This window comes from Carica papaya, chromosome 5 (genome assembly GCF_054855325.1).
Source record: "Carica papaya isolate Zhongbai chromosome 5, ASM5485532v1, whole genome shotgun sequence".
Taxonomy (NCBI): Eukaryota; Viridiplantae; Streptophyta; class Magnoliopsida; order Brassicales; family Caricaceae; genus Carica; species Carica papaya.
The window spans coordinates 3839687-3863691 of record NC_142313.1 but is presented as its reverse complement, the minus strand read 5'-3'; the positions used below and the strand labels follow the sequence as shown (position 1 = coordinate 3863691).

The 24005-nt window shown below is 32.5% G+C and overlaps 3 protein-coding genes across 4 annotated transcripts; all 3 read left to right on the top strand.

The window, feature by feature from the left end:
• Positions 1 to 1067: 1067 nt before the first annotated feature.
• Positions 1068 to 2065, top strand: LOC110808153 (histone H1-like). Its single transcript, XM_022033541.2, has 2 exons — positions 1068 to 1304; positions 1411 to 2065. The coding sequence occupies exons 1-2, from the start codon at positions 1215 to 1217 to the stop codon at positions 1876 to 1878; spliced, it is 558 nt and encodes a 185-aa protein (XP_021889233.1). The 5' UTR covers positions 1068 to 1214; the 3' UTR covers positions 1879 to 2065.
• A 1841-nt stretch (positions 2066 to 3906) lies between these two features.
• On the top strand, positions 3907 to 4812 carry LOC110808133 (uncharacterized). Its single transcript, XM_022033510.2, has one exon. The coding sequence runs from the start codon at positions 4120 to 4122 to the stop codon at positions 4537 to 4539; it is 420 nt and encodes a 139-aa protein (XP_021889202.1). The 5' UTR covers positions 3907 to 4119; the 3' UTR covers positions 4540 to 4812.
• A 14222-nt stretch (positions 4813 to 19034) lies between these two features.
• On the top strand, positions 19035 to 23622 carry LOC110808139 (putative galacturonosyltransferase-like 7). Of its 2 annotated transcripts, none has more exons than XM_088219756.1 (2): positions 19035 to 20724; positions 21411 to 21873. In XM_088219756.1, the coding sequence occupies exon 1, from the start codon at positions 19622 to 19624 to the stop codon at positions 20699 to 20701; it is 1080 nt and encodes a 359-aa protein (XP_088075882.1). In that variant the 5' UTR covers positions 19035 to 19621; the 3' UTR covers positions 20702 to 20724; positions 21411 to 21873. The 2 variants fall into 2 exon arrangements, with proteins under 2 accessions (XP_088075882.1, XP_021889211.2); XM_022033519.2 differs by lacking the exon at positions 21411 to 21873 and adding an exon at positions 22802 to 23622 and having other exon boundaries at positions 19036 to 20724.
• Positions 23623 to 24005: the final 383 nt, after the last annotated feature.

The window sequence follows — 24005 nt, the reverse complement described above, 5'->3', positions numbered from 1 at the left end:
TCTTATAGACAAATATGAATGTAACATGCAAAATAACCAAACACTCAAATTCATTGTGCATGTGTTTGTAAACAATGAATAAAATCATCTTTCTTATTTGACAAAATAGCGTATTATCGACAAAATTTATAACACATTTTTCATCTCCGTCTCAAGTCAACTCAACTCGCTCATGCCTTCTATTAACTCCTCCCAATACCCTCTCAAACAACCATTTCCATTATTCATGTCCCATCTTTCATGCAAAATTCAATGTTTCCTTAAGCTCAATTATCAAAATTTTCTAACATATTTTGATGGCTCTCCTTCCCTCCTAAATCCATAGTGAATATTGATAATTTTCTAACAGATCAAAGCTATTGATGATTTGACTATCATCATCTATATTAGAAGAAGAAGTTTTTTTTTTTTTTTTTTTTTTGTCTCATTCTTCAGCAACAATTTTACATGATTCTTTCACAAATTCATAAACTTCGTGAAATTTATTGATCGAACATAATTAAGCTTAACTATAGTGTGTAAGATTATTAAGAGGGAAGAAATATGTACTAACCAGAAATGTCTGTGTCTCCTTGTCCATGTGACAGCCCTCTTGGGTTGAGGCCTGGGTCAGAGGCTCGTTTAAGATGAAGAAACTTGAATTGACCTGATTCATTGAATGTTCAAAAACAAATAATAAAATATAATAATTGATGAAAATATACTGCCATATGAAGACAATAATAAAAGCATGTTTCACTTTCGTCCACTGTATAGAATGAATATTTGTTTACATTTTTTACAATCAGAAAAAAAAAAAAATTGTTACTTATAAAACTACGAATATAAATTATGAATTTCACTTTAATTAAATCTAATACTCTTAAAATTTAAAATAAATAAATAAACTTTTATTTATAAGAATTAGGGTGCGCAGTACTCGCTAAGCCATGAACATGACCTCAGTCCATCACGAAACAGTTAAAATGAAAAAAATATATATATCCTGACGCGGAGGTTACATCTTAAAAAGTATTTTTTAAAAAAAAAAAAATTCCACCTGTTGCCTTCCCAAAAAAATTAAATCCCTCCAAAAATAAGTTTGAATTTTTTTAATTTGAAATTGACCTCCAATTTTTCGCAAATTCCCATCGTATTAATCAAAACCGCATCGACTCCCTCATTCAATTTATCAACAAATTCGATTCAAGAAACGAAAAGGAAGTAATCGAGAAATGGCGAGAGAAACCGCTTTACTGCGGAAGAAGGAAGCGAAGACCTCTTCTGATTCCTCTCCCTCCAGGCTTCATCCTCCTTACTTCGACGTACGCTGTTATTCCGGTTTTTCATTCTCTTTCGATTCTAATTTATCTCTTCTTTAATCTCCATGTTTTGATGTCTCTTGGCGTTTCTATGTTTCTTCGCCTACAGATGATCAGCGATGCGATATCGACGTTGAAGGATCGAAGAGGATCGAGCCAGCAAGCGATAGCGAAATTCATGGAGGAGAAGTACAAGGAGGCTCTTCCGCCAAATTACAAGAAAATGTTATCGGTTCAGTTGAAGAAGTTTGTGAAATCCGAGAGGCTTGTCAAGGTTAAGAACTCATTCAAGATGTCTTCCACCGAGAAGCTCAAGTTGACAATCAAACAAACGCTGACAGACAAAGCCATTGCCGTCGTGGACAAGAAGACGAAAAAGGAGAAGGTAGTGAAGAAGACGAAGAGGCTAAGTCAGGTTAAGACTCCGGAGGCGTTGAAGAACGCAAAAACGACGGCGAAGAAGGTTGCTGCGAGATCGAGCGATGTTAAAATGAAGCGACTGAGTCAGGTGAAGACACCGGATAGGTTGAAGAGTAAGAGTTCGACGCCTTTGAAGACGAAGAAAGGTGCGAAGTAATGGGACTGCAATGGCGGTTTTTTATTTTAGAAAAACAATAGTTCTGGACTTTTCTTTCTTCGGGCTTCAGGTGTAAAGATCCAAAACGGTGGCGTTTTAGTGTGGTTGTTAGTTGAGGCATTTTGAAATTGGGGGCATTTGGTATTATTTTTTTTTCAAAAATAAAAATTCAAAAAGTTTTCTGTAATTTCCCTTATTTTTGTGGTATGGATCTAATTCCTCTTATTAAAATAATAATAATAATAATAATAAAGAAAAACAATATGAAATTCCTAAAATAAACTTTTTATTATGTAGTTACAATTGCGTCAATTTCTTGCATTAATTAATAATTAATAATAAAACGGCATAGTTGAATTGTTAGATAGAAATTATGTGCAAAATTAATTAACCAAAGAGACAAAATAATGGTTTAGTTTGGAAATATGTGGTTATGAATTATGTATGGCGGAAGTCTTTATTTTTAATTAAAGACTAAAGTAATAATTATCTTTCAACTGAATAATTAGTATTTATATTTATATTTAATTAAATGCATGCATTTAGATTAGGTCATGGGTATGACGACATGTCTTATTATAAAAAATTTGATATTTATGGAAACTAAGCCAGCCGAGTCAAAATCAATACTAGCCCAAGGCTCTTCCAATTGATTTACTTGTTACATTGTATAATCAATTTCATAAATTATAATTTGTTATTTTTTAATTCACAAACGAGTTATATTATATATTTTTTTTAAAAAAATATTAATTATATTATTATTAATATATAATGAACATTTAATTATTTTTTAAAAAAAAATATTAATTTTTTATTAGGCGAAAGTGAAAGCAACGAAAAGGATTAAAAACAACTTTTCACACCCAAACAAGGATTTGGATTTTTGGGTCATTTTCCTTTCTTCCTTTTGTGGGGAGGAAGGAATTAATTGATTGTTATTTAGTTAGGTGACAAGCTTTGACTCTTGGGAATTAATTTTAAAGGATGAGGGAGATCTACTATTTCCTCCTCATTAATGCAAGTCGGTCCATCTGCAAACAGATTTTAGTTTTATTTATATTTATATTTTAAATTATAATATTAATTAAAACGTTAATTTTTAATTGCTACATTTTTAAAATTTTGCAAATGCTTTTATTATTACATCAAATGTAAAATATAATAATCATATGTTATATAGAAAATTTTAATATATAATGAAAATAAGCAAGGCTTTGATAATCCAAAGAGATAAAAACAGTTATTTTACCTATAAACATGCGGTTAAATCGTGGAAAGAGGAATAAGGTCCTGTTTGGTACCGCCAATAATGATGGTCATTCATTTGGATAAGGACGATGGATGGAATGTGGATGGAAGCTGACATAATTAACCGACGCCGTCCATCTAAAAAAAAAGTTCACTGTAATCACCACGCGGTAATTATTATATTTTAACGGTTCTGTCATATATAACCCAACCCCGCCCCCCACTCATGAGCTTATCCTGACAAATAGCGTAATGCCCAAACAGATTTAATTATAACATAATTAAGATAAATCAAAAGCTAAATTCATATAAAACTTGTCCAAATTATTTAAATTCCATTAAAATTTTGTCGTTTATTCTAAGTGTAAGAATTAATTTCGAAATCAAATATTCATTTTAAAAATAATCTTATTTTTTTTATTCGTTTGTTCCAAACTATGCCTAAAATAGGAATTAAAAAAATTTGAATTATAAAAATGACAATTACAAAAATAGAACTGTAATTTTCATAAAAGTTTTTACTTGAGGGACGAATTATTTGTTTAACTGCCACACCATCCATGCAGTTTTTACCCACGTAATCACGTTAAAGTTATGCGTGCATCTTATATACACCAAACATCAAACAAAATATATAAAAAAAAAAAAAAAAGTAAAAATTATATTATTTCACTTATTAATTATTTTATTAAATAATAAAAATTAAATTAATAAATCACGGATGTGACCCAACAGCCACGATGCTCCGTTGGAGAGCATTAAATAGAGACTGAGAAAGAAAGGGAAACTATCCAGTATCAACCCTCATTTATGGTCACCTCCGCCCCTCCTTTCCCCTTTCGCTATTTAATAAAATATTTCCGATCTTATTTTCATTTTCTTCTTAATTTACACACACTTTATGCACAGCCCAGCTAATGTGCGTGTATAAAACAAAGTATCCCGTTTCGTAAATCTTCTCACCTGCCCACCCTCTTCGAAATCTGGGAAATGGAAATCCTGAGTCGGGGGTACTGGAAGAAGAGAGGGTACGAGAGATTGAATGGGTCGCGTCGAAGGAGGACGACGACTAGGATCCAGATTGATTCGACCCGGAAGAAGCGGTTCTGGCGGATCAAGATCGTGCCGAAGCTGAGGGTGTTCAAGACGGCGTCGCCGAAGAAGTTTCTGGTTTGGCTCCGGGATGCTTACGTGAATATGATGCTGAGATTGGCGAACTCGCGGGTGATGACGTCGAGTTACACCGGGGTGGTGCCCGACGGATTTACCGCGTTCAGGCGGGGCCCGTTGAAGGAGTACGACGAGAAGACGATCATTGAGATCTACAAGTCGCTGGTGCTGGCGCAAGGGCACTTGATGCCCCGCGACGCAGCGAAGCTGGGCTCCCAGGCGCTCTGCCGCATTAGGTGATTAATTAATTAAACGGTTAATATTTTATTAATCGTCGGGTTAAATGTTCCGGGAGACTAATCGAAGAGAAGAGATTAAGCCGTTTGATTAATTAATTAATTAATTAATTAACTCTCGCAGCGATGTTAAATCTAGAAAACAAATAACATAAAATTATGTAGTCTATAGGGTGGTTAATTTTTAAGCTTGTAATGTTTGTTTATGTAATTCAGTAATTGTAATTTAACTGTTTTAAATTTCAGTATATTAAGAAACTCTTTTGGTTTAAGAAAAGCAGAACATGGTTGGGGTAAATCAACTGTGGTAAAACAGGGCTGTAAAAAATTGGTGAGCATTATTGGTCAATTCTGTAACTTGTTTAAAATCTATTCATTTAATTTAAATTAGTAAATATTTTTTAATAATTAACGAGGATTAATTTAATTTATTTGGTAAATTTTTAAATTATTTTACAATTAGAGCAGGGTCTAGTTGAATTTTATGAGAAGTAAATTTGTTCTTAAATTTTATCTCTGTTCTCTATAAAAAGAATAAAATCTTACATAAATTTGATTATTAAACTTATATTTGTTAATAAAATCTGAATACATACACATTAAGATGTAATTTCAGGTAAATTAAATATAAAAATCTATAATAAATTATATATATGGGAAAATTATTTTTAAATTATATAATTTAAGGTTAGATTTTCAATTTAATTTTATGCTATTTTGATTGATTTTTTTTTTTTTACGATAAATTAATTTACTGTCATATTTAGTAATTATACAATATCATAATTACAAAATTATGATATATTTAAGAAGATTATGTATTAATGCATGAAAATTGTTTATTTGGACTGATAGAATATTATGATTGTATATTGAATTAAATTATTAATTTATTCATGTTTTATTGTATATAATATTAAATAAAAAAATATAAAAAAAACTCTTATAACATTATTTAAATTATAAATTTTAATAATTTTTTTTTAAATATCAAAAAATAAATTTTTTATAAAGAATAAAAATTTAATTTTTTAATACTTAATGTAAGAAAAGTAAAATTTGAATTTAAAAAAAAATGAAAATTGAGAAATAATTGTAAGAGTAGAGCAATAAGAAAAATATTCAATTATTAAAAAATTACTAAATACATAATTTAAAAAATCTAAAAAAAAATAAAAAAAAATAATTTATCATTAAAAATCATCCTATCAATTATATTATATATTTAAAAGTAATTTAAATAAAAAAATAAAATTTAATAAAATATCATGCCGTACATTAATAGTCTATCATACAAAATACAGCATTAATGTACTATGGAGATTTGATCGGATTAATGTATGTACAAATTTTGATTTTGACTTTTTTGTATAATAATCAAACACTGTATGAATTTGTTCCATCAAAACAGTTGATGAATTTACGTAATTAAATGTGGGAATTATTTTGATGTGTCATACTTAAATTAATACTCATTCCATGTGACATCCTACTCATATCTTAACCATCACATTATGTCATTCCATACGTATCATGGATTCTTGCCTCAAAATCTTCTTAATTAAATTAATAATTCATACCAATTATTTACAATATGTTTATTAATATTTTCAATTTAATAACACAATAACGTGTTATTATTACATCTTATAGTCCTAAACTTAATTTTGTTGTATAAATATATTATTGACATAATATTTGTATAATTTATAACAAAAAATATATAGGTATAAATAAATAAAAGTTATTATAAAAAAATTAATTTGTAAGGAAAATATGTTATCATAATTGGTAATATATATGTTTTCCAAACGTCCAAAAAAAAAAATAAATCAATAAAACAAAAACTGCATGCCTCATACATTACGTATAGTTTCAACACATATAAACATATAATAATTAAGATTACCAACCCCTTAAATGTGTAGGATCAACACATTAAATTACTTTAATTACTTATATATAATATTTGGATTCTTTGCCACGTGGCATCTTATTCAAAGTTCATAATAGTAAATGAGTCAATTTTTTTGTTAATTCTAAATGAGCTTCTAGAAAATGCAGATGTATATTATATTCTTAAAGTATAAAATGTAAATAAAGAAAAGGAAATTCAAATATATAAGTATTTTTTGTTAATTTATTTTCTTAATTCTATTTATTGTTTCATTATTTTATTTACATTGTTTGAAATATATATATATATATACATATATACTGGCTAATATATTGACTAATTTATTATATATAAAATTAAAGATTAAATAAATAATAATATATTGAAAGAACCCCCACAACCACCGTTCCCATTTACCATGTTATAAACTCCACCAATGATAATAATACTAATAATGACGAACCAATACCAATATCTCAATCGGTCATGGCTTTCGTAATCAAATTAAAGATATATCAAGTAGTGGATGGGTCAATAATTCCACGTGGGTTTGATTAATGAAATCAAATTAATTAAATGGAGCCCATTAATTCAATACTAATTGGTCTTATTAGATTAATTCAAGCTATTTTTTTTTTAATTACTCATTTAGATTGTATTTTGTTTGGTTTTAATTATTCTTATTACATTATACAACTAATCTCTCTCTCTTTATATATATTTATATATAACATATGGATCGAAATATTCATATCCAAGTGGGCTATAAGTTTTGCATAATGGGCTTACTCGTTTATTTTGTTTTAGTTGGGCTCATACATATGTTATGTTTCTCAATTTTATTATTATTTTTTACTTGTAATGTAATATATTTTAATTTTATGATAATCAAGAGTCAAAATTCAAAATTTTAATATGAAAGAGAACATAAATAACACTAGACCAAACTACAATAGTTTACTATTTTAATAATTCACTTCAAATAAACTGAGTAACAAATTGTAAATTTTGAGATTATTATTTGCCTCGATGTTTAAACTTTTATTATGTTGTTATCTCAATTTGTTATTCTTAAAAAGATAAATTTATAGTAATTAATGAATTAACAATGTTCTTTAAATGTACATTTAATTCTTTGGTGCTCTTGGTGTGAAATGCTAAAAATGTTCTCAACATGGGTTTTTTTTGTGTGCAAAAACTATATAATTATTATGTTACAAAATTGATATAAAAATAAAAATTGAAATGGTAAAAGAATTATCTGATAGAAAAATTATTATAATCACTTAATTTGAATTAAGATTATCATAAATTAATTGTATCAATTTATTTTTTAGTAATATAAGCATAGCAATTCATTCATTGATAAACCTAATTTGAATTATAGAGAGTTATGATTCAATTAAACTCATTATCATAAAATTTTTGAATTAAATTTTAGTAACTTTAAGTTTCTCCCAATGATTCTTACAACTCCTTGGTTTCTATTGATTAATAGGGTAAGAATTAAAATTGAACACCAATAATAAAATAAAAAAAAAAAATCACACTTTGATATTATTTGAACTAATTAATATAAACTAAATAAAAATTTATATTTTCTTAATTTGGAATTCCACCCAATGATTACTCTTCAATCAAATAATGTAACGCACGCTAATTCTTTGGAAGTATACATTAAAATATTGCCGGCTAATTCAATGGTCAAAATTGGGTTGAGTATATACATATATGTTATAATAATATTATTTATCCTCGTCCAATTATAAAATAAAGAAAATTACCAATAACACACGCCATAATTTCACTCAATCAGCGTGATTAACCGCCGTGTTTATACATGTATGAAAACGACGTCGTATAGAACCGAATAATTGCATCACAGATTTAGCCAATTTTATTAAAATTTAAAAGTATAATTTATCGACAAAAAAAAAATTAATTAATAAAATAAATACTTTAATAAAACATTAACAGCAAGTTCATACGCACACGATAAGAGCATTGGAGGGGATAGTCAACGAGTGCGCAGTGCGCACAACTGGCTAGTCCCACCGTTTTGCTTACACTAAACACCCCCGGGCGGCCCGGGCCCAACTACCCTTTTTCACGTTCAGAACACGTGAAGCACTCTACTTAGATTTTAAACAACAATCATATCATATATTTTAAATAAATTAATATAAAAAATTAATGCCATAATTTAAGTTAGCATTTTAATTAATTTATTTAAATAAATAAATATTACCTTTGGTAGCATATACAAAATAAAAATAATTAAGTTTATAAAAAAGTTTTGCGTGCATTTATTGGATGTTGTGTTTGATTGGTGGAGGGAGTCAGAACTCAAAAGGTCAGGTTTAGATAAAGACGCTGCATGACTACTCAACGGCTATGAAACTGGGGAGAAATTAAACGTGAAAAAAGTTGCAAAAAAATAATTGTATTATATTATTATAATTAGAATAGCACATCATAAATAAATTAAAATAGACCTATAGAGTGTTTTTCAATTTAAATATAACATAAACTTTAAAGTTATGTCCGAATAAACTCTTACTACTAAAATACTAATAACGTGCATAACATTATTATAATATATGCTCGTGTGGTAAAAAAGACTCCCTCTATATGAGCATTAAATTTTAAAATATTAGTAATGTGATAATCACGTGACCATTTTTATTATTTTGTTATATTTTATTTTTTAAAATATTATTGAATTAAGTAATAATGTTTAAACAATAGTTAAAAAATATCAAAACAACATTAATGTCATATATTGGGCTATTCAAGGAGGGAGTCTGGGTTGGAAAACAAAAAAGAATGAAAAAAGAAAAATGAGAGAAAAAGAAAGAGAGAAAGAAAAAGGAGAAAGGGAAGGGAGAAGAGGACAAGACCGAGAAAATAAAATAGGAGATAAGGACAAACGAGTGATTGAAAACCTTATGAGAAGTAGGATTGAGGAGGATTTTATTGAAATAGAGAAAGATATAAGCAATGGGTAAGGAAATTTCAAATTTCAAAACCTAATATGGCAATTCATCTTGAATTGTTATTTTTTTGGTCTTTAAAGAGATGAAGGCGAGGTGAAATAGGTAATGTTGCAGTAATTTATGAGTAGGAGAGTATGAGTTAAGTTTAAATGTGATTAGAGGGAATGTGAGTGATGATCGAGAGATAAGGGTGAAATAGGTATAACAATTTAGGAGTATCACTGGATTTTGAAGGAGTGCATGCTCTGGTGTGTTGCTAAGGACGGTGTGTGAGCATGTGAGTAGCCATTTGATGGCTGGTTGTTGTAGTGTGTTGTTAAAGGCTGTGTGTGCGTGTATGAGTGGCCATACGATGGTCGATTGCCAGTAGTGGCAAAGTTGGGTATGTGGTCGTGTGATGGCCGGTGGGTGTCAATGATGGTGGAGCAGTGTGTTTGTGGCCTTGAGGTGGCCAGTGAGTGCTGGTGGGTGCCAATGAATTTGCTTGCTTTGGTATGTTCCTAGTATTATTTAGTCAATCTTGGTGGGTTAATTGTTGGTGGATATTGGAGGCATTAAATATGTAGTAACTGTTGATAGTGTAATTTTTCGATGAGCCAGGGGTTTGATGATGCTGGATGAGGAGATTTTGGTTGAGTAAATGCAGATTGTGGAAGTAGGGGTTTAAGAAGGCAATTGGGTGTTTTGAAGCTAAAGTTTTACATTAAGTGTAGAAAGAAAGAGGGGATGCTGAGTTAGGAGTTAATAGTTATTCTTTTCATAACTTTGTTTCAAATTCTTAATTTACCTTACGGGGCTTGTATAGGTTCATTACGTGTTATTTTCAGATGTAATAAAACATGACATTGAGCATTCAACGAGGGCACTTAACGATTAGAGGAGACGTAATACTTGAGATACTAAATTCATTTTGACCCACGTACATGTATACACTCTTATGCTATTTGTAGTTGGATTGAGTATGTATGTTAAAAAATACAATAGTGATAGTGGTGTATTGTGATTTTCATTTATTGAAACTCCTTAAGAAATTTTTTGATAAAGACGGAATATAAGACGTTTTTACAATACTTATTGAATTGATTCAATGTAGAGTATGTTTTTTTTTTAATTAAATATACAAGATATGTTAACGTTATTGAATTTAATCGGGAAGTTACATTAGCGTTGAATATTTCTTTATGATTTTACGTATTTTTGTTAATTTTTTATGAATTTATATTTATTTAATGACAATTTAAATAACAAAATGAGAATTTGTTGTTAGAATAATAGTTATGTGGCGAGCAATTATTTGATATATTAACAATACTTTTAAAACTTGATGCACATGTAAATAAATAGTTTGATCTCGTGACATTTTTTGTGGTGATAATAAATTATGTAGACAAATTTGAAAACGTAAAGTGTGTTTATAATAAAAAGAAGTGTTCTCTTAATTTGAACATTTTAATAGTAAATTAAAATTTGAATATATTATCTCAAAAACAACAATAATAATAATAAACATAAATTATACTTTATATTTTTAAATTTTATTTACTATCGACATATTTTAATTAAATGTGATATGCACGGTGTGTCTGTACACCTAAACAATATTTCAAATTAATTTAATTAAAGTATTTAAAGGAAATACCAGTGAATTTGATTTAAATTGAATCAGACTGAATAATATTTAATTAAAAAAATTTTGAACTGAAATTTTCAATGTAATCCGTCTAATTCAGTCCAAATTAATTAATGTATTTTTAGGATTAAAAATTAAAATAATAATTTATATGTATTTAAATAAAAATATTAAAATACTAACCAAAGAATCGGTCCGATCCAGACCCGGCTACTGTCACTTAATCGGATGGCTGACATCACCACACATTCTAAGTATCAACGCACGGTTGGCCGTCGTTTTGCTTCCTTGGACAACTGATTCCACGTAACCCCCCGTCCTTTGCTTTTGTTGCCCGCTCTTTCCGTCCCTCGCCTTCCACTTATTTATTAACAACAATTCCATTTCTTATCACTTTCATTCAATTTACGACGTTAAATCAAATTTCAAATCTTTACATTTAGTTTTTAAATAATAATTTTATTATAATTAATATTTATATTTGTATTATTATAAACTCAAATTTACGTCAAAAAAATTTAAAAAATAAAAAATAAAAATTTGGGCAATACTTTCGAGGGTCAATCAAAACTCAAATCTTTGTAACTTCCACTGAAAACAAACTGACGACCCATATATGCTTAGTATAATATACAACCAAAACTATATATTAAACAAAACATTTTAATTTTTATATAAATTCAAAATATATATTTATGAATATTTTAAAATAAAATATAAAATTTATCAAATTATTTCCGATAATTTTATTGATTTTATGTCTCATGTTAGTAATTTTGCAATTCATACATTTTAGACTTTTTTTTTTTTTTTTAAATTTTGTTTGTTGTAAAATGAATGATACGAGAGAATATATATTTAATTTTCTAACATTAAAAAATCACATATATATTTTAATTATAATTAATAAAAATATATTTACTGTTCTAACCAAGTATCGAAATTGAACTAAATCCGGTGGTTTCAAACGATACGTGTTCAGTCATCTGACATCAACAAATGTCTAATTGGACCGACTGGATTTGTGGGCCCCATTATCTGATGTTTTCTGATTGGGATTGCACTGGACTTTTCCTATTGGTCATTATTATTATTATTATTATTAATTTTTCATTTGGTTCTCGAGTAATTTTAGATTTTGGAGGTCAAAAAAAAAAAAAAAAAAAAAAAGCAAAACGACATCGGAATGGTCCGCTGGGAGCAGTTTGTAAATTTTTTCAGATCTGACCCGTCCCTGCAAGATTTTGTCCACTTATAGTAATTACTACTTCTCGTTCTGTTAGCAAAACAAAAATCTCAAGTACTTGATACTCTGGTTTTAATTTACGATCAAATATTATGTTTATTAATATACGTGTTGGAATGTTAAAAGTTAAATTTTTGTCATCAATAAATTAATATTATAATTAATAATAAAATTCGATTACATATATACTTTGTAGACCCCCGGTCTAAAAAAAACGTGCGTAATTTTTATGGCATGATTAATTTATATGACACCCTTAATAATAGGACAATCTCTTAATTATATTGACTATACAAAAAATTGAATTAGTGGCATTTATTATAAATGTTTAGAATTTTTTAAAAAATAAAATTATAAATTAAATAAGTAAGTAAAATAATAGAGTTTAGAGTTTATATTATTTATACAATAATTTAGAATGTCCAATATAGTTACGAGAATATCTATTTGAAAAAAAAAAAACGAAAATCAAATAAATAAACAAAAGACAAATACTTGAGTATTCTAAGACGACATTCACTACCTTTTGAAAGGAATCCGGGTGGTGAATTATTCACAACCTTTTTGTTGATCGGGATCTGAATCTTGATCCTCTTAATATGAAATATTTAATGAAATGATGAGTTACACTACCCCAGTAAAAATATCACACTACTCACCGATACAAAAATTTAAGGTTGGTAAAAATCATAAAAATAACCAATAAAACTCTTGATTTAAGTAAATTTATTTATCATAAAAAAATTAGTTATTACATATATTTACCGTTGCGAGATTTTCAAAATAGACCTATAGAGACAATAACTCAAATAACATTATAATATCATATTTAAGTGAGTAAGAACAACAATTTTCCATTTTTATTTACTTACTAATATCCCTGAAAGCCCATATGGATGTCATACTACGTGTGAACCAATATCCAACATTGTTAACTAACCGACCGTCCCCATACTCCGTCCGGTATGAGGGTGAATCGGGTCATTCCATATTTTGTCTGGTGTGAGCGCCAAAAATACCCTTCCTTGATACTCTGTCCGGTATGAGGTAACGTTCACGGTAGGGTTCCCTACATACCCTGGCCGTCAACCATCTCTCAGGATATGCAGTAAGACTACTATTCATTAATTCACATTACCAAATAATTTTCCGTTTGCATATTAAATTATAATTTTACAAATCAACCGTAGCAAGACAAGCAATATACATATCAAGGAAGTACAACTGAATCATTCAACCATTCCAGTATATCATCATATATTTAAAACTGTAAATTCAACAATTAGTTAAACATGACAAAAAAATAACTAACCGGGTACGACTCAATTAGTAATCTGTAATTATTCTCAAAATTTTTTAAATTACACAAAATACCATATTATCGATTATTAAGTTTAAATTATATGACAGAGAATAAAATGAGGGATTCTTACCTGAATCGGTGTCCGAAATACTGAACTTTCTACTGCGCTTACTGGTGGTCCCCAGGTTTCCTAAATTTTCTTGCGCAGATTAAAACATGTTTCATGTACTTAAAAATACCTCAAAAACTCAAAATCGGTATTAAGAATTTTTTTTTCGGTCAATTTCAGGGTTCTGGCACGACGACATCGTCGTTCGCGGCGGCAATTTACCTCGACCTGGCCATTTTTGGCCAGTTTCAGCCGGTTTTGACAGATTTTATACCAATTCCTGTGAGCAAACATATTAGGGGGCGTCGGTTGGCCCAAAAAAAATAAAAAACGGAAACCTATCAGTGATGGGATTTTTTGGTGCGACGGCTCCACCGACTCTCCTTCGTGGCTAAGTATTTTTCTTTAGTCAGTCTGTAGAAAATAAAATGGTGAACACAACGGTGAAAAAATTGCACGGAATGAGAAACGGAAAGGGGCTAATCGGAGGCGGTTGTGGGTTTTGTTTACGATTTTCGACTCACTCGCGGTTCCTTTTGAGCCAATTTGGCCATGGAGGCGTTCGGAATTAAATTCTGAGCGGGTAGAAGAATTTTTACCTTTTTTGGCTGTCGGAGGTGGCTATGGTATAGCGGCGGTTGATGATCGACTCCCTTCTCCAGCGATTGGTTCTTCTTATCCAGCGGGAGGCTGGCGGCTATGGTTTGAGTTTAGTGTAATGTGAAATATTTATACCCGTCTCGCATTAATCTGGATCGTTCATCGCGTTTGATATCGACCATCCGATCGCGTTTAAAGAGAAAATAAATCTGGACTGTAACGGCCCCAGAAATATTAAAAAGAAATGAGTATTTAAATATATCGAATGCGGAAGCGAGATCAAAATTTCAGTTAACATCCCTTACACGAAAAACTAAAAACGTACTTAAAATATAAAAGGTTAAACTAACTAAGAAAGAAAACTCGAAAATAAACTATGCGTATGACTACAGAGTCTCTAGGCATCCCCTTCGTCGTCCTCCTGCGGAACGGGCTCGGGAACCATGTCTTCCTGATCTGAAATGGTTAATTAAGGAGTGAGCTACACTAGCCAAGTAAGAACATCACGATATCTCACCGTCACGGAGATAAAGGTGGGTAGAAAAACACAAAAAGACCAATGGAGCATAATTTACAACAAACTCGTTTATTAACATGAAAACCTTTACCATCCACTTACCTTGGTGGAATTTATGAAAACAATATGAGAAAAACAATAACATTATCATAATCATTGAATAATCTAAGCTGTAAAATATAACACTTATCACGCCTCTTGTAATTCAATCATTGTACAACATATCTTTTTCTCATTTACCAGCCTACTAGTATCCGTGGGGGTCCATAGGGGTTCCGCTACCCGTTAACCTTTAACATTCATAATCAGTTTCTAGGGCCGTCCCCATACCCCGTCCGGTATGGGCGCCAAAACCATAAACCTCAATACCCCGTCCGGTATGAGGGTGAAACGGGCCGTCCCCATACCCCGTCCGGTATGGGCGCCAAAACCATAAGATCTCCATACCCCGTCCGGCATGTGAGACCACAATCCCGGTAGGGTTCCCTACGGACCCGGTCCGTCCACCATCTCCCAAGATATCTAGTCAGGCTGACCCCCATAATACAATTATCAGTCTACACAATCTTTCATTTTCCTTTTCCTCAATCAGCATCATCAATTCACATTTAAACAAGCAAATCGTAATTCATACCAAACAGACAACATACAGTATCAGTTTTTCAGTCATTCAACCCACGATTAATAAAAACGTAGTATATGCACACAAATCTGTAAAATGAACACATCAAACCTCATTTTGTATTTAAAGCTGTAAACATGCCAAATAACAGTAAATCACCAGTCACACTAGACTCGGGCTCCATTAGCCACCTTAAGCAATTTCACACATTCGTTAATTCAAGAAATACCGTTTTATCATTTTGAACTTTAATACCGTGATAGGAAATAGGGTGAGGGGTCCTTACTTGTTTTTGAGATCCGAATACGATTCACAGTGCGCCTGCAGGCCGTCTCTAATTTTCCCTGAATTTTTTTCCGGGAAACTGAAACACACTAAGAGTACCTGCACGTGTTTCAAAAAAAATCCAAATTAGGCCCAGGGCCTCTTTCGGCCCAAATCGCAACTCCGGCACGGCGGCTCCGCCGTGCTCCGGCGACGCCAGCGGCGGCGAGTCGCCTCGGGTTGGCTGTTTTCGGCCGAATTCGGCCACGCTCGCATTGGTCCTTGTCAGAAAACAACCCTAGGGCCCTCGGGGGGCCAAAAAATCACGGAAAAACGGAGCTTACCGGCGGCGGCGCTCTCGGGTGCAGCGGCTCTCCGGCGAGGTTCGTGTTTTGGTGATTCGGCTCCGGTCAACCTGTAGAGAAAAGAATGGTGATCACGGTGATATAAAAATTGCATCGAACAGAGGCCGGGAAGGGCCTCGTCGGAGGCAAAAACCGAGAGGGGGCGCGGCGGCACCGCTGGGCTTCGGCCGCGTATTCCGGCCGTTTGGCCGGGATTTCGGCCTCGATTTGGCCATAGGAGGAATCAGCGGGGAAAAACGAGTCGGGGGTATGAAATTTACCTCGATCGGCGGTCGGAAATTTCCCCGGTGCGGCGGCGAGTGGCGGCGGGTGGCGGCGGTCGGCCTCTGGTTCGTCTTCTCCGGCGAGCGGCTGGCGGCTAGGGTTTGTGGTCTGGTGTGGGGGTTCTATTTATAACCCCTTGCCTTTTGATCACAGCCGTTCATTTCGTTTTAATCTGGGCCGTTCGTTTTTGATTGAATCTGGGCCGTCCGTGCGTTTGAATTTGGGCCGTCCGATCGCGCGATTGATCTGGGCCGTCGGATCGCACTCACGCGGATCGCCAACGTGGCTCCTTTCGGAGTGACGCGATCTTGCCACGTGGCAGGCCCTGGTTGGCCGGGACTGCTGACCGGGCCTGCTGACGTGGCCCTTTTTTTTTTTTTTCCTCCTTTCCGGGTGCTACAAGGACCGTTCATTGTGATTTGATCTCGACCATCTGATCGCTCCTAAGGAGGGAATGGATTCGAACCATCTACGCGTATAGAAACGCTTCCAGGTCATCCAATTGTGGGCCCCGTAGATCGCCAGCGTGGCATCGAGTCAGCATGTCTTGTCACGTGCTGCGCTCCAGTTCGTCGAGATTGCTGACTGGGCAGTCCTACATGATAAAATTTTTCTTAATTGCGTTCTAACTCATAATTTTTAATTTTTCTATCAAAAACACTATCTGAATCTAAAATTTTACTTATTTTTTCTAAAATTATTTTTAATTTCATTCTTAACTTATTTTTTTTTTCATAATTTCATATTAAATTAAAATTTATTAATTTTAAAAATATATTTTTATACATTTTTAATATTAAAATTAATTTTGGATCAAATTTTCATCCCGGGTATTACATTATGTTAATTAAACAATTTTAAAAATAAAGTAATTGATCCCTCAATTGGATCACTTAACATTTTTGCACCAATAAAAATAAATTTTATACAATGTACTAATTTATTTATTATATAAGAAATTTTAAGCATTCATATGGTATTATGGCGATTCAAGGTCTTGAAATATTAATGTCAATAGCCAAAAATTATTATAATTAATAAATAAATTTTAAATACATGATTAAATAAATAAAATTTATTAGATAACAATTTTATGCCGTGATTCAATAACAGTAGAAAGAGTCAAAGAAAACTCACATTGATTAGTTTCATTGTATCTGTATCTTTTATTATTTAAAAGATTATAATAATGAACAAAAACTGAATTATTAATAGTTACTGTTAAAATGTATATTTGGAATCCGATTACATATGGAAAAAAAATACATCAAATTACAATTTCATGTTTATAATATGATTTTATTATAATTCAAAATTTTTATTTTTAATATGACAATTCCTTTTTTTTTTTTTTGCAGATTTATATTTTATTATCTTACACCAAAATTTTAATTTCTAGTATTTTTTTTGGGGGTTTATTTATTTAATTTTGAATTTTTAAATTTTGGAATTAATGGTTATAATTAGAAGGTTAGACACACGTAAATATTATCTAAAAATTAATTGACTGATATAAACTAGTAATGAATGAAATTATAATGATTGAATCATGAAAATATTGAATAATTATGTTTATTTTTTAAAATAAAAATTAACACTAAGTTAATAATAAATAAGAGTATTTAAATTTGTATTAACAAATTTGAATTGGTAATGAAATTAAATTGGATATAATGAAAATTTGTTTTGCAAAAATTAAATAAAATAATAATAATAAAAAAAAAAAAATTTACGGTTCTCACGTATAAATTTATCTTTTTGCTTTGAAAGCAAAATAAAATCACAAGAGGCCTGTGGACGACGGTCACTTCTTTTAGGTGTGTGGCATAATTAATAACAACAGGATTCTCAAAATCAAATTTGGGATTTCAGTTTTTAGTTTTAAATGTATTTTTACAATAAAATAAGATAAATATTTTTTCTTAAAAAAACTAAAATTAAAAATTCATTCAAACGTAAAAATTATAATTTTTATAATTTAAAAAAATTTTGAAAATTATCTTTATTAAATACACAGTTTCTATTTTTCTAAAATAATAATACTTTATAAAATAACTATTTGTATAAAATATAAAATAATTATTTATTTAAAATAAACTACTATTTTATTAATATTTTTAAACTCGCGATATAAATTATAGCTAGCTTAATTTATTTGGTCAATATAAAAAATATATGATGCAGTATTGAATTATCAATAAATATATAAAATTAAATACATTATGCACTTGTCTTTGGTTTTGTTTAAATTATCATATTTTCACTTAATTTATAAATTTCAATTATTTAATAAGAAACTGTATAATCTTTGATTTGAAAATAAAAATCTAATAGCTTATTGCAGCTCCTTTTTTTTTTTTTTTTAACAGGCAGGCGGTCGGATCATTTGGGATAAAAATTGACCGAGTCCGAGATACTGAATTTGGACCTGACCCGAATTGGAAATTTAAATAAAAAACAAATAAAAAAAAAGTGACGTGGAAAAACCATGAAAGCGTACAAGTGTATGTACGAGCTGGTGTATTACGCAATTGGTAAGGTGATAGACGACAAGAACAGCTGGTTCTCTTCCTTATAATAAACACATACATTTCTTTTCTCTTCCTGTAAATAATTTCATTTAATTGTTTCATCTTAAACTATAATTACTTTTAATTTAATATATATTTTAATTTTAATTTTAACTTAATCCTCTCTGGCCCGTGGATTTCTATGGTGGAAAACTCTAAGCTAGAAAAGAGAAACACAAAAGTGTACCTATTCAGTCTTCATCTTCTCCTTTCTCCCGCTCTATCCTTCTCCCTCCACTCTGCTGATCTACTCCTGTCAGTCTCCTCCACAACCATACGGATAGAATATTAAGAGAGGGAAAGGGAGGAGAGGGAGGGAGTAGAGCGCAGCTGGCGCTCGGTAACCACCGGGCCCCTAATTCTGCGCACTGGTTTGTTTCATGGATTCTTCTTCTTCCTCCTCTTCGTCTTCTTCATCTTTCTCCCACTTCGCTTCATTCCCACGGCATTTTTACTTTCATTCGCGGATTTGAATAAAATATTAAAGGGATTGATTCCGAGCCTTTCTCTTTTTCTGTACTGGGGTTTTTTCTTTTGGTATTTGGGGTTTCTTCGGGTATTTTCTCCATTGTCTCTCGGCCTAACTCTGGCGTACTTGAAAGGAACCCTAGCGTTCCTGCGATTGTCACTTTCGTCAGTCCTAGCGGATCGGTTTGATTTTACGACGACGAAGAAGAGGAGGAGAGGGATTCGTCGTCTCAAAATGTTGTGGGTTTTGAGATTCTCGGGGTTCTTCTCCGCCGCAATGGTCATGATCGTTCTGTCCCCTTCACTACAGTCCTTCCCTCCCGCCGAGGCGATCCGATCCTCTCATCTTGACAGCTACCTCCGTTTCCCCTCCCAGCATTCAGTTGATCGTTTCTCGTTTCGGCAGGCCGCGATTTTCCGCAATGCTGGTGAATGCGGCTCCTCTGATGGTGATACCGGCGTCTGTAACCCCTCATTGGTTCATGTCGCCATCACACTGGACGTGGATTACCTCCGCGGCTCAATCGCCGCCGTTCACTCTATCCTACAGCATTCTGTTTGCCCGGAGAGCATCTTCTTCCACTTTCTCGTCTCCGACGCCGGTCTCGAGTCACTTGTGCGCTCCACTTTTCCTCAATTGAAGTTTAAGGTGTACTACTTCGACCCGGAGATTGTACGGAACCTGATCTCCACTTCGGTCAGGCAAGCCTTGGAGCAGCCGTTGAATTACGCTAGGAATTACTTGGCTGATCTGCTCGAGCCCTGCGTTCGCCGGGTAATTTATCTGGATTCTGATCTGGTCGTCGTCGACGATATTGCCAAACTATGGGCAACGAGCTTGGGTTCGAGAACAATCGGAGCGCCGGAGTACTGCCACGCCAACTTCACCAAGTATTTTACGGCAAGATTCTGGTCTGACGGCCGGTTTTCTGGCCTGTTTAACAGGAGAAAACCTTGCTACTTCAACACAGGAGTGATGGTTATAGATCTGGTCAAGTGGAGGCGGTTCGGGTATACTAAGCGGATTGAGAGGTGGATGGAGATCCAGAAGATCAACCGGATCTACGAGCTCGGTTCGCTCCCGCCGTTCCTGCTGGTTTTTGCGGGACGCGTGGCGCCGATCGAGCACCGGTGGAACCAGCACGGATTGGGTGGAGACAATGTTAGGGGCAGTTGCCGTGACCTGCACCCAGGTCCTGTGAGCCTGCTGCATTGGTCCGGCAGCGGCAAGCCCTGGCTCAGGCTAGACTCCAAGAGACCATGTCCGCTCGATGCACTATGGGCACCATATGACTTGTACGGACACCCGCAATGAATTGTTCGCAGGGTTTCTCGCCGGTAAATTCCACTGTTTTCTAGTCACTTTTGTTTCATTGTTATTATTATTATTTTTAATATTTTAGCATTTGTTCCTTCAATTTTCTTTTTCATTATTTTGTGTCATCTTCTTCATATCTTCTTATTTTTTAACTCATTTTTCTTCACTGTTAGTATAAAAACTCATTTCTCAGGCGATCTGTATCTTATTCTATTATTTCTTCCACGAAAATAAAATTAAAAAAATATTCAATTTCTCAACTGTGTATTTTCTTCTATTGTTGTGGTTTGATTCAGTACCCTTTAGTTACAGTGACAATTAGGGTTTAACAAAAGCATTTATGATTCTGTAGAAGGCAATACATGTGGGGAAATGGGAATATAGGACCTTTTTAAAATGACCGAATTGCACTTGATAAATTTCATTATTCGTCTAAGAAATACCAATTAGCCGACTGGCACAGCATAAATTATAACATATCCTCTCGGTGGTGTCGGTTCTGGATAAGCTCATGGCTCTTTATTTCCTCGAATGCCCTTGACTGCGTTAGTGGGAGAGGACAGTGATGGCACTCAGCATCTGTTTCTTCCTTTTTCTCATCTGTACCGTTGTGGGTTTCTTGGTAAATATAATGATATGTTAGTGTTAATATTTTATTTCTCTTAGGTAGGCCATTTATGGGGTACCCTAACCCCTTTATGTGCAGGCTTTTTATTTTTCTGGCAACCCATTTGTGCTTATCGAGGATAGTACAGTCCGATTCTTTAGACACTTAACACCAATCGAGGCTAGGAAGAAAGTTATTGATGAGATAAAGGTTGAAATTGTCATTCTGGAGCGCATATGGCAAAATGTTGAAGGGGGCAGGTCAAGCTTAATTTTTAGTTAGTTTTATATAATATATATATATATATATATATGGAGAGAGAGAGAGAGAGATAAAAATGGGGAATTGGTGCCGCCTGGAGAGGTGATTGAGTGATTGGAAGAATCCACGGAGAAGGGTGAGAGATGGTTATCTAAAAATAGGGAGCTTAGGTGGCAGCGGCTTGAGGACTTGTGAACTAACTTACTGTCACTTTGCGCACTTAGGTGGCAACTCCATATTCTTTTCTCTCTTGTGTGTATCATAATTGTTATGTTAAAAATAACAGGGGTTTTTCTTTTTCTTTTATGGGTGATTAATATTGAATACTTGCATAGAAGGACTATTATTAACATTAGTAAACATAATATTATATCATAAAAGAAAAAGAATAGAAGTGAGTGATATAATAATTATGGTACATAATATATAAGATTAGCCTTTACAAATGAAAGCTTAGGAGTTGAAAGGATCAAAAATGTAATGGTGGCATTGAATAAAAGGAGAGGGACCCAGATATGTCATTGTTGCGTGGGAAGTGTCCAAAGTAGAAATGGGGACCGATTCCTTTTGCCCTGTCATCACACGTGGCCAGCTGCTTGGACCCTTGCAGAAGTAACTGGCTTCTCGTGGTTAGTCCTCATTTTACATGGTCTTTTTCCTTTTGATGAACCTTTTACATGATTAGAGATATGTAAGTTTTACTATGACACCTCCGAGATGTCGCACCGCCAAGAACTCATAGATTGTTTACAACGTTAATAGATAAATTAGGGTGTAATTTCTCAAAACTGTGATGTAAAATCGAGGTCCCTGTTATATTTTCATTCATTACATTGTGTTGATAATCTCTCTTTTTCTAAACTCTTGTCTCTGTTGTGACGTTTATACATATGCTTGCGGCAGAAAGTGTCAATTTGATTATTTAACAAAGTTGGCCGGTAGTAGCACTGTTTATTCGTCTTAGCTGGATTTATTTTATTGTTATATAAAATGTATCTTGTTGAATATATTATTACCTATTAGAAAAATTGACAAAGAAATGGCAACAGAAACTGGGCCCTACCCAAAAATGGGTGATGAAATCAGAGAAAAAGAAAAATCAGTCTCTGACTTTGACAGTTTTGTTGTCGTAATTAATTAATTATTTATTTATTTCTGACAAAGAAAACAGAAGCATACTCTAATCTCTGATTTACTTGTTTTAATCATTGTTTGGTAATTTGGTTTAGATGATTCTAGAAGAGAGAGGGAGGCTAACGGGCATAGGAGCGTGGCGAGTTTTCTTTGTGCTACACTCACTAGCCGACCCAACCCCAACCGTGAGAGGTAGTGCCGCGTCAAGTAGGTGAATCTGAACTGAGGAGAAAATTATTATTATTCTTCAAAAAAAAAAAAAGGTGAAATTTTTATATTTTGGATGGGTGAAAATGGAGATAAAACACAAATTTGATCCGATGGGTTGGCAAGTTTTGGATCCCTACCGGCGGGCATGAAACCGATGGATGTGATGGGGGGAGTGGGGGGGGAGAAGAATTGAGGGGGGTTGATTCTTTTTGTTCCTTTTGTATTGGGTGAGTAGGTCATTCATGTGGATGGAATTGCGTGTTGATTAAATTGCTTATATATAATATAATACATTTTGGTATCCCACGTTTTTGCCTCTTCCATATTTTTAATTAATTCTAGATGAACAGAGTGTCTGCAATGAAACACCCTGAATTCAACAGGAAGAATCCTGGTTCATACTTATTAATTATCATGACTTGTGATTGTATTGGTTGATGAAGAAAACCAATATGTAAACATTAATGCTTGTGGCTGTGAGAGATAAAACGGCAGAAATTTGGTTGCTTTGCCAGAATCACTTTGGATTGTGAAAAGAAACTTACCAGAATCTAGGGTTTGCTTGGACCAGACTTGTTTGGCTTTTTTGAAGGGAATGTGTTTGGCATCTTGGGTAAGACAAAACCTCTGAAGTTTTGTTTAGAGCATTTTCTTAGTAGTAAATAGAGGGCAGGTAATGGAGGTAAAAAAAAAAAAAAAAAGGAAAGGAGAAATCATATAATTCGTACGTAATGGGTGTTTTTGAAATGGCCCATTAACGAGGGAGAAAATAAGATTTGAGACAATTTGATAACATAATATTCTAATAACTCAATTTCAGAGTATTATATCTCTCTCTTTATTATTATTATTATTATTTTTAATCTAAAATGCATAAATTAATTTAACTAAAAATAGATATATATATATATATATTTTTGAAGGGCTTAAAGCAAAGTTTTAATCGGACACGAACTTGGACTCGGTATTTCTTTTTTATTTTGGCATGATTGACTACCTAAACCAAACAAAAGTAATTGCATTTTTGATGAGGGGAAAGTTTGTTGTATATGAAATGATTGAATATATATATATATATATATATAATCG

Coding starts and splice junctions, on each gene's coding strand:
- LOC110808153 (XM_022033541.2), top strand. CDS start 1,215: ATGGCGAGAGAAACCGCTTTACTGCGGAAGAAGGAAGCGAAGACCTCT. Junction 1,305..1,410: donor TTCATCCTCCTTACTTCGAC/GTACGCTGTTAT, acceptor CTTCGCCTACAG/ATGATCAGCGATGCGATATC.
- LOC110808133 (XM_022033510.2), top strand. CDS start 4,120: ATGGAAATCCTGAGTCGGGGGTACTGGAAGAAGAGAGGGTACGAGAGA.
- LOC110808139 (XM_022033519.2), top strand. CDS start 19,622: ATGTTGTGGGTTTTGAGATTCTCGGGGTTCTTCTCCGCCGCAATGGTC.